Raw genomic sequence first — 12,186 nt, 5'->3', positions numbered from 1 at the left:
ATAAATGTGATAAAAAGGAAGGTCTTAAAAGTAGGACTGTTAGGCAGTACCATATAGCTGATAAAGCAGGCATGAGGCAGTTTCTAAAAAGTAACTATGATCGGTGGAAAACGGTAAATAAGAATGTAAACAGACTCTGGGTTGGGTTTCAAGAAATTGTTGAGGAATGTGAAAACAGGTTTGTACCTCTAAGGGAGGTAAGGAATGGTAAAGTCCCACCTTATTCTAATAGAGAAATAAAGAGACTAAGAAGGAGGTGCAGACTGGAAAGAAATAGATTTAGAAATGGCTGTGGAAGTAAGGAGAAATTGAAGGAACTTACTAGAAAATTGAATTTGGCAAAGAAGGCAGCTAAGGATAACATGATGGCAAGCATAATTGGCAGTCATACAAATTTTAGTGAAAAATGGAAGGGTATGTAAAGGTATTTTAAGGCAGAAACAGGTTCCAAGAAGGACATTCCAGGAATTATTAATGAACAAGGGGAGTGTGTATGTGAGGATCTTCAAAAGGCAGAAGTATTCAGTCAGCAGTATGTATTGTTGGTTACACGGATAATGTCCAGATAGAGGAGGTGACTAATACTAAAGAAGTATTAAAATTTACATATGATAACAGTGACATTTACAATAAGATACAAAAGTTTAAAACTAGAAAAGCGGCTGGAATTGATAAGATTTCTGGAGATATACTAAAGACAATGGGTTGGGATATAGTACCATATCTGAAGTACTTATATGATTATTGTTTGGTCGGATGAGCTATACCAGATGAATGGAGAGTTGTTATAGTAGCCCCTATGTATAAAGGAAAGGGTGATAGATGTAAAGCTGAAAATTACAGGCCAGTAAGTTTGACATGCATTGTATGTAAGCTTTGGGAAGGCATTCTTTCTGATTGTATTAGACATGTTTGTGAAATGAATGACTGGTTCGATAGAAGGCAGTTCGGTTTTAGGAAAGGTTGTTCCACTGAAGCTCAACGTGTAGGATTCCAGCAAGATATAGCAGATATCGTGGATTTAGGAGGTCAAATGGACTGTATCGTGATTGACCTATCTAAAGCATTTGATAGGGTGGATCTTGGGAGACTACTGGCAAAAATGAGTGCAATTGGACTAGACAGAAGAGTGACTGAATGGGTTGCTATATTTCTAGAAAATAGATCTCAGAGAATTAGAGTAGGTGAAGCTTTATCTGACCCTGTAAAAGTTAAGAGGGGAATTCCTCAAGGCAGTATTATTGGAACTTTATGTTTTCTTATAAATGGAAATGATATGAGTAAAGGAGTGGAATGAGAGGTAAGGCTTTTTGTGGATGATGTTATTCTCTATAGGGTAATAAATAAGTTACAAGTTACCAGACCTCGAAAATGTTGTGAGATGGACAGCAGGCAATGGTATGTTGATAAACAGGGTTAAAAGTCAGGTTGTGAGTTTCACAAATAGAAAAAGTCCTCTCAGTTTTAATTACTGCGTTGATGGGGTGAAAGTTCCTTTTGGGGATCATTGTAAGTATCTAGGTTTTAATATAAGGAAAGATCTTCATTGGGGTAATCACATAAATGGGATTGTAAATAAAGGGTACAGATCTCTGCACATGGTTATGAAGGTGTGGAGGGGTTGTAGTAAGGATGTAAAGGAGAGGGCATATAAGTCTCTGGTAAGACCCCAACTAGAGTATGGTTCCAGCATATGGGACCCTCACCAGGATTACCTAATTCAAGAACTGGAAAAAATCCAAAGAAAAGCAGCTCGATTTGTTCTGGGTGATTTCCAACAAAAGAGTAGCATTACAAAAATCTTGCTATGTTTGGGCTGGGAAGAATTGAGAGAAAGAAGGAGAGCTGCTCGACTAAGTGGTATGTAATGATATAGATGTTGATTCCCATAGGGAATCTGAAATATTTGTTCCGAATGAGTAAATTTATAATACCAATATAAATGGTCCGTTATTGGACATTATAAATTTTCCAGCTAACTCATTCCTGGTTGCCAGCGTTTCGCCCTCGTGTGCTAGGCTGGGCTCATCAGTTGGTACCTAGCACACCTACCAAGACGCTGGCTAGTGAATACCGTGGAGGCCACTGCGTAAGCTAATTGTAGCCACCGGCAGTGCCAAAGCATTATGAGACACTTTGTCCCATTATCAAAAATTGATGCCTGCTTGGCCATCAGATGATATAGATGTTGATTCCCATAGGGAATCTGAAATATTTGTTCCGAATGAGTAAATTTATAATACCGATATAAAGGGTCCGTTATTGGACATTATAAATTTTCCAGCTAACTCATTCCTGGTTGCCAGCGTTTCGCCCTCGTGTGCTAGGCTTATATTATAAGTGGTATGTTCTGAGCTGTCAGTGGAGAGATGGCGTAGAATGACATTAGTAGACAAATAAATTTGAGTGGCGTTTATAAAAGTAGGAAAGATCACAATATGAAGATAAAAGTTGGAATTCAAGAGGACAAACTGGGGCAAATATTCTTTTATAGGAAGGAGAGTTAGGGATTGGAATAACTTACCAAGGAAGATGTTCAATAAATTTCCAATTTCTTTGAAATCATTGAGGAAAAGGCTACAACAGATCGGGAATCCGCCACCTGGGCAACTGCCACAAATGCAGATCAGGATGGATGGATGGATGGATGGACGGATGGACGGATGGACGGACGGACGGACGGACGGACGGAAGGACGGACGGACGGATGGATGGATTATTAGTGAGGGTATAAATGACTGGGTCTTTTTACTCTAATTTGTATGGCGTAAATCAATATAATTATTATTCTAAGAGTACAGTGCTTGCAGTGTAAATATGTAAATTTAGAATTGTCTACATATATGTAAAAATTTGTAGAATTTATTTAAACATACAACTGTGGATGGAGGGGGCTTGCCCTTTCTCAATCTACCATCCCTAGATTGTACATGTACAGTTTAAGGAAAATAAATAATAATGCTACAGCTGCAGATTACAGAAGAAAGTGCTGGGGAAGTTGATGTGTCTTTTAGGTTCTTACCATAACTAGCACACATATTCGAAATATATTTTCTAGCGTATGTTTCAGTGTAAAGTCTACAGAAGTAATTTACAATCGCATAATGTTCTAACCACTTCATTGGCAGCTTGAAATGGACATGGAAGTGGAGATCAAAGAGGAGCCAGTTTGCTGTGAAGGAACAGCAAATACTTCACTTGTAAGTATCAGTCCAGATAACTTCATTGTGATCATAATTCAACCCTTAGCTGTCAAATAAATTTGTCAGGTTACTGCCACTATAAAACTTTGTAATGAAAACCACCGAATGAAGACCAAGAAGCCATGAAAAGTTTTGTAGAAAAAGTGAGTTTTTAATCCTTTATTTTTGCTCTGTCTGTTGGTACACTTAACACAATTTGTTGTAATCTTTTAAGTGTGATGCTTGCGGTTCAGTTGCTCTCCTCTTAGCAGGAAGAATGTCAGGCTGAGTCATTTAAATGTTAAAGCAATGGCCTGCTGATTTCCTGGTGGTATTTAGAAATGCTGAAATATCCCAGTACATGTCGATAGTTGCAAACTCCTGCAGAATAAAATTCTGTCAGCTCAGTGTCCCGGAGTAATGTTGTGTTGAACTTGATTCCGATATACAGGGACACTCCTGTTCAACGTCTGAAGGTTTGATATTTCTTATAATGTTACTGTGTGAAAGTCGATCCCAACATACGAGCACACTCCTATTGAACATCAAGGTTTGATATTTCTTGTATTGTTCTTGTACAAATATTAAAATTATTTTCAGGAGAGCCAGTATTGGAGGTGAAATCTTGTAACAAACTACTTTTTCTTCATGAACGTAGTGTTATTCTATATGTATGATTGCAATTTAAAAATCTGTTTTTGTTATAAAATCCTTCACATGAAATGATGTTTAGTACATAATAAGAAATGTAGACTCTCCAATTTTTAATAGACATTACAATTGGTGCTTAGTGCTTCTTCCTTTCATCACAGGGAACATCTAGGCGGTAGTCTACTTAGGTTAATACACAAATTAGCATGCCCTGTTGATGACCATGAGAGCAGCAGTGATGCAGTCCTGGAGGTCATTCATTGTTACTGGAAGTTGTGAGTAATTGCTGACTTTGCAACACCGATATCACACCATTTTCCCTTTCGGTCTCTCCTGACGTGTCTGTTGCCTGCACAGTGTGGTTGATGGTTTGACATATATTGCAATATAAGAAAGTAATATACAGTGCTAACAGCGGTGTGATCAAATATTACTAGTAATCATGACCCCTCAAGAAGGTGAGATTGTGAGCCTCCTGATGGTTACTGTTAGTGAGAGAGTTCAGAGTAGCGTTTGGTTACATTTTACTGTCGGTAACAAAATTACTCAGCCAGTTCTTTGTTTTAAGGGAGAAGATCTTTCCTCTTAACTAGATGCTCCTAGTTTCTACTTTAGGTATTTTTTTAGCTGAATGTGAGGGACAATTTTAGATCTACACAGCCTACCTGAGAATCTAATACCATTTTGGATGAATTATTGATAGTGACTCGTTAGGTCTGATTGGCTAAAAGACTGTTAGTTAATGAAAATTATGATGTATACTCATCATGTCCACCATGGTGGTATCTATCAGTCTATCTTATCAGTTATGGCACCAAGAGAATTACTGCTATTTAGCCTGCGTATGGAGTTGGTTATGGGAACTGCAGATGCATGTATGGGTTATGGTTTTGTCTTTCTTTAGCCTGATTTGCCAACTTTTGGGACTTTGACTTTTAATTTTGATACCCCATATTCGTTACCTTATGGGCCTGTGTGGTGTTCAGTGTATAATTTTTTGGTATTAGTTTCAGTATTCTGCACAGTTGGTGAACTTGTTGGGGCAGTGCGTGAGGTCAGTATTTTTTACAACAATATCTTTAGAATGTCTCTAGGGTGGTAAATCACTAGTAATAATGTAGGGCAACTTTGAATGGAATCTGAACAAGACCAAATCTTCCACTGTGTTCAGTCCAGCAATCTGATAATTCCTCATCTTGGTAGCATCTGTGTACCAGTGAGAGGTCCCATCTTGGAATATAAAATGGTCAGAATTCTCACTCATTTGTGGGAATAACCACAGTTGCAACATTTTAATATTTGGTGAACCTATCCCAGATATATATATAATAAATTGAACAGAACCTGTACCTTTATTTTTAGTTTGCACTGCATGTATTAAGCTTTAGGGAGCCTCATTCTTATTCCATTTTAGCAGTAGAGTATTCTTTATCCAATATCTGGATAGTGTGAAGGGTTATGCCACCATACCTCTGGAAATCAGGCATACAAAAATATCATTGATCTCCAGTGCTTTTGCTGTGATATTCCAACACTTCTGGTCATTTGGCTGTAAATATTGTAACAACTGTATTGCCATAGGCACCTTAACATTTAAGAAGAGAATATATGGTAATACAGTAACATTATTATTATTATTATTATTATTATTATTATTATTATTATTATTAAGATTCTATGGCTCAAAGAGGAATAGGAAGCATCTGGGTTGGATGGTTGGACAGGGTATTACTTAAACCAACTTTTAATTTTAACAAATTTGGAAAATTTATTTCTTTCCTATCTTAAAAACCAAGCTCGATAGCTGCAGTCGCTTAAGTGCAGCCAGTATCCAGTATTTGGGAGATAGTATGTTCGAACCCCACTGTCGGAAGCCCTGAAAATGGTTTTCCGTGGTTTCCCATTTTCACACCAGGCAAATGCTGGGGCTGTACCTTAATTAAGGTCACGGCCACTTCCTTCCCACTCCTGGCCCTTCCCTGTCACATCATCGCCATAAGACTATCTGTCTCGGTGCGATGTAAAGCAACTAGCAAAAAAAAAAAAAAAAAAAAAAAAAAAAAAATAACTGTGTTAAAATTCAGAGGTAGAAATTTAATGGTAGTACAAAGAGCAGTTGAAAATATTAATGAGCTTCTCAGCTCGAGCAATGCATTAGATGTATAAGTGCTAAATCAGGTACAAAATAACTAGGGAGAAACTCCCAGTCGTTTAATTACATACGAAATAGCATAAAGGCTCCTCATGGGTACATTTTATAGGAGTCTCAGCGCCACGATACAAGAGTCTAGCCTTGAACAGGCAACCAGCTGCTTTTGACACTCTGAATTACACTAGGATCCCATAGGGTGACCCCACTTCAAAGTGCTCCTACGCAGTTGCCCCATAGTGGGCTTATCTATTGAAAGGTTCCACAATTAGTTTAAGTGCTGTTCCCAAAGAGAACCAAAATGTAGACACAGTTATTTTAAGAACTGTAGAGAATAAACAGCAGCATAATTACCCACACAACAGGGCAAGGTGGTGAAATACCAGTACTCATTAATAAAACATTCTGGAAAAGATGAGAACCTACGTGAGCTTAAGAGCCAATGACACACAGGGTGACTAAAGGGAGAACTTTTGAAAGCCAAGACAAGATTTCCAAAATTTAGAGGTTACCCAACCCAAAGTTGAAGGGGTGGCAACTGAGGGTCACCACTCATGCTCCCTTACTGCACAGAAAGTCATTCATTTCTACCACCAAAGAGACAAGATTATAAGTTAGATATTTGGCTGAAACCGTCCCCTTGAACTACTCGCAGGCACTATCACATGTTTAGGTAAATTCTGCCATTACATTGTAGCGCTGGATCTTCTTCAAGCTGGCCATGCCCTGCCTCGCTCTCGCACTCTGGTCTCCGTCAAGTTGCATTGTAAAGAACTGGAGTTATTCAGACAAGACGGCCGTATAGTGTTAAAAATTAAATATTTGAAAAGGAGGTTCAACCTATTCAATACTTAAAAGAAAGAAATGCAGTAATCACATTCCTATTTAAATGAGACCGGTTTCGACCTTAGTCCAGGTCATCATCAGCCGTAAAAACATGTACAATGTTTATGAATATTGGAGGTCAGTTTCACACTCTGATAGGCACAAAGACACGACACCACATTCTGTCATGCACAAAGTCACAACACTATCAACTAATATACGAAGATCAAAAATAACTTGAAGTTGCAGACGAATAGATTTGTAGTAGAAAGCCGCCAGCTCCTGGTGATCAGCGCGGCACATTCAAGGTCATGCGCTGCGGTCGAACGCCAAAGTAGAGTGGAGAATGTTTTGAAGGTCCAGAATTTGTCACTGTTGCGGGAAGTTCAGTACGTATATAAAAATATACGACGCAAATCAGAATAATTGAATGAGTACTTGTACTCCTGCTAAGTTCTTGGAAAACAGTTGACTTGAAAAAACAATTCTAGAGAGAAGAAAAAAATGTAGTAAAAAGCGTAATATCGGAAAACAAATGAAAACTTATATGCACAGTGCGCTATTTTTTAAATGAAAAATTTTTAGGTTATGTTTGAAGTAGTCGAAGTTGGCGCAAAACAAGAGTTAAAATTTGAAAGAGGAGAACCGAAATGAAGGTCGTGGTTTTTTTTTTTTTAAATAGAGAAGGAAGAATAAATTAAACGAGGAAGAGTGATAGTGAAATAAGAGAAAGAATAAAAGAAATTGAAGTTAGATGGTAATGAGGAAGGATAAGATAGGGAAATGAAGGAGGGGTAGTTTAGGGTGGGTTAGGAGGGTGGGTTATTGGAGGTAGAAAATGTGGGTGGGAACTATGTAAGGCATGGAAAATAGAATTAGGGTTTTGGAATTTGGAATTTTTGAGAAGAAGAATTAGGAAGTCAAAAAGGATATTGGGTTTTTCAGAAATGTCGTTTAAATTGAAATTAGGGTTGAAGTACTGGTCAAGGTGGATAAAGCAGTTTTCAGTAATGTTTAAGAGGGGGCCTTTGTTAATGATTTTAAGTATATTTATGTCATTGTCAATACTGGTGAAACTATGCTTGGAGTCTTGTATGTGCTGTCCTATGGCAGAGAATCTGTTGTATTTAATGGCGTTGACATGTTCAGAGTACCTGATATTGAAGTTGCGGCCAGTTTGTCCGACGTAGGAGGAATTGCAGTTGTTGCATTTAAATCTGTATACACCAGATTTAGAAAAAGCATTAGACTTATTTAGAGATTTAGAGTTGTGTAAGATATCAAGACTTCTATTGTTAGTTCTAAAAGAAATTTTCATATTATGTTTTTTAAAAATATTAGTTATTTTATAAGCATCCTGAGTGAAAGTGAAGGTGGAAAAAGCAGTTGGTTTAATTGTGTCTTTAGATAAAGCCAATTGTGTTTGAAGCCCTTCGAAAGAATTGAGTTATCATCATCACTCAGAGTTGTTTTAGATAGATTTACGATGGGAGGATGGAATTGTTCAATAGTTTTGGAGGGTGTGTTACGGCCGTATAGTGCCCACCGTATATAGTTCCGTAGGGAAGTTCCAAACTAACTTAAAATACAATATGTCGACAGGCTGAATTTCCATAAACACCCCTGGGTTTGATTGGCTAGAGAACGTAGTTATAAGCATGTGAAGGGTAGCTTACAATGGAGGAGGAACCAGCTAAGGTGTTGACAGTTTGGGTACATTTTTTAAAAAAATCCTCTGAGAAAGGTTTACCAGTAACAAATACAAAATTTCCTAAGCTATTAATTTGTCTCTAGCCATACGATGTCGCTAACAAATAGATGGTAGAGCTATCTAACTGTCAAAGAAGAAAGTTTAAAAAAGTTTTTAAAAGCTCGTGTGCTGGCATAAATGGCCGTAGAGAAGGCACGGTGTTTAAGTAGCCAGGGAAGGTGTACAGTTATTATTGTTAGGGGGTTTTTGGGCTTCACAGAGGAATAAGAAGCGCCTGGGTTGAATACCAGAGCAGAACTTAACACAACAAATTTTGGAAATTTTATTTCTTTCCTTTTCTTTTTTGTAGTTTAAAATTGATAGATAGAAAATCTGAATGAATATCAGACAAATAAAACAGGTTATGAGTGAGCTTATTAGCTCTAGTAATATAAAGGACTTAGAAATCCAAAAATCAGGTACAAAACTTCTAATAATTACAAAGTAGGTAATTTTACATGGGGAAGAGTATCATTGCTCCAGAACTGTACAATATTCTTCAAATAGCAAACCTTGCTCATACCAGTTACATTACACAGGAATCTGAGCTCCAAAACACCAGTGTCGAGCCTCGCAGTGGCAATCAATTTATTATGACACAATCACATTTCCACTGCACATTAAAGTGCTCATGTACAGTTGCCCCAGAGTGGGCTTATCCATTGCCCAACAGTAAAAATAACATTAAGCACTGTTCCTGAAGGGAACCAAATGCAGAAAGAAGTTGCAGAATAAACTGCCTTAATGGAAAAAGAAAACGGTTGGACATAACTAGCCATAAACAAAAGGCAAGGAGGCAAATCACCAGCACTTCTTACAGAAATTGTTAAAACCCTAAGTGGGCTTATGGCCGCATGATACAGAGGCTAATCCTACACTGCAAGGTGTCAATAAAGGAGAAGATGTTGAAGACTTGACTCATCCAATTCATAGTTGAATGTAAACATCACTCATTAATAAAACCAGAGTCCTCAGACTTGCTACACTGAAACCACCAGTTTACAAAATTACATTAAAAGAAAAGATGTTGAAACGTTCCCCTCAAACTACCCGCAGTAGCTATCACATGTCGAGGTAAAATCTGCCATTAACTTGAGCCACTGGATCTTCCTCATGCCGGGATCACCCCTGCCTCTCTTAGGTTACGTCACACTCCCAAGCACTGGAGCCATTCAGGCCAGACCGCCATAAAATGCTGTGCTTTTATAGTTCCCTGAGAGGAAGCTTCCAGGAGTTGTTACTGATAGGCTGGATTCCTTTTGCATACCCCTTGATTTGATTGGCTAGAGAAGAAATTTTCAACTGGGCGAGTTTGCCATGCCATTAGGCGTGCACAGCTGTGAGCTTGCATCCGAGACATAGTGGGTTCGAATCCCACTGTCAGCAGCCCTGAAGATGGTATTCTGTGGTTTCTCATTTTCTCACCAGGCAAATGCTGGAGCTGCACCTTAAATAAGGCAATGGCCGCTTCCTTCCAGCTCCTTAGCCTTTCCTATCCCATCGTCGCCATAAGACCTACCTATGTCGGTACAATATAAATCCACTGGCAAAAAAAAAAAAAGGATTTTTCAATCAAGGAGGAACCAGCTGAGTGTTAACAACTTTGGTACATAAACAAAATTATCCTCAAAAGGTTTGGCAACCCAAAAACAAATATTACCTTTTCTATTAGTTAAATTTGAGTCCAGAAGAGGGAGCAGCTAAATCATTGGTAGAGACATCTAATTGAGGAAGATGAAAGTTTTTGGGAGTTTGCAAGTTCAAGTCCATTGACACAGATGGCCTTAGAGATGGTACACAGTTTAACTAACCGGGGAAGGTATACCCCTCTTGCAATTATTATTTTACTACTGTACATTGATAGCACACATAAGTTAGGCAGTCAAACACAGTAGATTAATAGCAATCTACAAGAATTATCCAGAAGAGGGTAGGATAGTAAAGAGTATCATGGAAGCTGTTATCATCCTGGTTGATGGACCGTGAACCCTAATTCATTTCTGATAAGAATAATGATAGTTTTTTATTTTTGTAACATAATTCTTGTAAACTTAGGCATTGCTATTACCTCAAAATTATTTAATCAAATTGTGACATGGAATTTTTTATGATCAGAGCACCCTTAATTAGCAACATACATCTGTGGATTAGCTGCAAACTTTCCTGCACACATCCTAATACCTTTGTGCTCTGTTTGGTGTTGTACAGTGAAGGCTGTAAAATGCTTGTAGGGCTTAATTTTTGTAGTAGTGTTGTAAAATCAAAGTGCTACTCCACTGACACATGACACTTCTTCTACATAAGTACTGTTTCTGTATGATATTTGCTATTTGTATTCCATGTAAGTTGTTGATTAAGTTTTGTATATGCATATATAAGGATTGGTAAAGTAATGAACACAAATAAATATATTAAAGATTTTTGATACATAACAGATTATTGAGCTACTTAGGAACGTTGTTTTCATACTGTAGGATTACTTCAAAAGTTTGTAAGTATGTGTTCAAATGTTGAAATCATTGTTAAACAAGCCAAGATCAGTAATTATAGAAATATAAGCAAGCTACTTTGTAACATGAAATATTTGGGTATGGACAGACACTATTTTAGCGGGGCTTCTGGCTGTCAGTAAAACTATAGCTGGTTGCCGAACTATTAAAACTATTAAAGGTATTTTTTATTTTTTTTGCTATGGGCTTTACGTTGCACCGACACAGATAGGTCTTATGGCGACGATGGGATAGGAAAGGCCTAGGAGTTGGAAGGAAGCGGCCGTGGCCTTAATTAAGGTACAGCCCCAGCATTTGCCTGGTGTGAAAATGGGAAACCACGGAAAACCATTTTCAGGGCTGCCGATAGTGGGATTTGAACCTACTATCTCCCGGATGCAAGCTCACAGCCGCGCGCCTCTACGTGCACGGCCAACTCGCCCGGTCTGTTAAAGGTATATAGGGTTAGTTTAAATAAGGCATGTCATTTGAACAGTTATGGAAGATGGTATTCTAATAAAAATTCTTTAAGAACTTGTCTCACGTCTTAATTGATATATGTGAAATTAAATCACAAAATTTCTGTCAGTGATTTTGAAAGGTCAGTAGGCATATGATACTCCCCTTTGTTAAGCAGAACATCAGCACATTTGTGATTTCTCCAAGTTACGCTCCCTTCAAAGACTCTGCAATACTCTAGAATCACATGTCTTGAGGTCTGTGCAATGTGACCTGCAGACAGGTACAAGACTTGCGGACATACAAAATGGCTGTACTAAACATAGAATGTGTGATATGATTTTAATTTATGTTGAGGTAAGATGTAATATAGAAAGGGCAGGACAAATATGTCAAGTATGTTTTCCCAACCAAAGACACCCAAGCTTTTGTTGCTGTTCTTCTGAGACTTTGAGACACTGGACACGTAAAGTGTGCGTTTGAGGTAAGGGTCATTCACTGGGGATAATCATCCAAAGTATTTTGTCCTTTAAAACATCAATCAATCACTCAATTACTTCTACAGCTACTAGGTAGACTATACTGTACTACCCAGTGTAGTATGTGAGGAAGCAACACCTGAACAGCAGTTTGTTTTACACTGCAAAGATATTTCTTTACTTACCAGCTGATTCCCTTCCC

General features: G+C 38.0%; 1 protein-coding gene across 1 annotated transcript in view; it reads left to right on the top strand.

The window, feature by feature from the left end:
* Positions 1 to 3,079: 3,079 nt before the first annotated feature.
* Positions 3,080 to 12,186, top strand: part of LOC136873652 (gastrula zinc finger protein XlCGF57.1) — a 79,992-nt gene continuing 70,885 nt past the window's right edge. Inside the window, exon 1 of the mRNA XM_067146719.2 lies at positions 3,080 to 3,200. Coding sequence (XP_067002820.2) covers positions 3,135 to 3,200 — 66 coding nt within the window. The 5' untranslated portion in view covers positions 3,080 to 3,134. The remainder of the gene's footprint in view (positions 3,201 to 12,186) is intronic.

The sequence above is a fragment of the Anabrus simplex genome, chromosome 5 (genome assembly GCF_040414725.1).
Source record: "Anabrus simplex isolate iqAnaSimp1 chromosome 5, ASM4041472v1, whole genome shotgun sequence".
Taxonomy (NCBI): Eukaryota; Metazoa; Arthropoda; class Insecta; order Orthoptera; family Tettigoniidae; genus Anabrus; species Anabrus simplex.
This window is presented reverse-complemented; position numbering and strand designations above follow the sequence as displayed.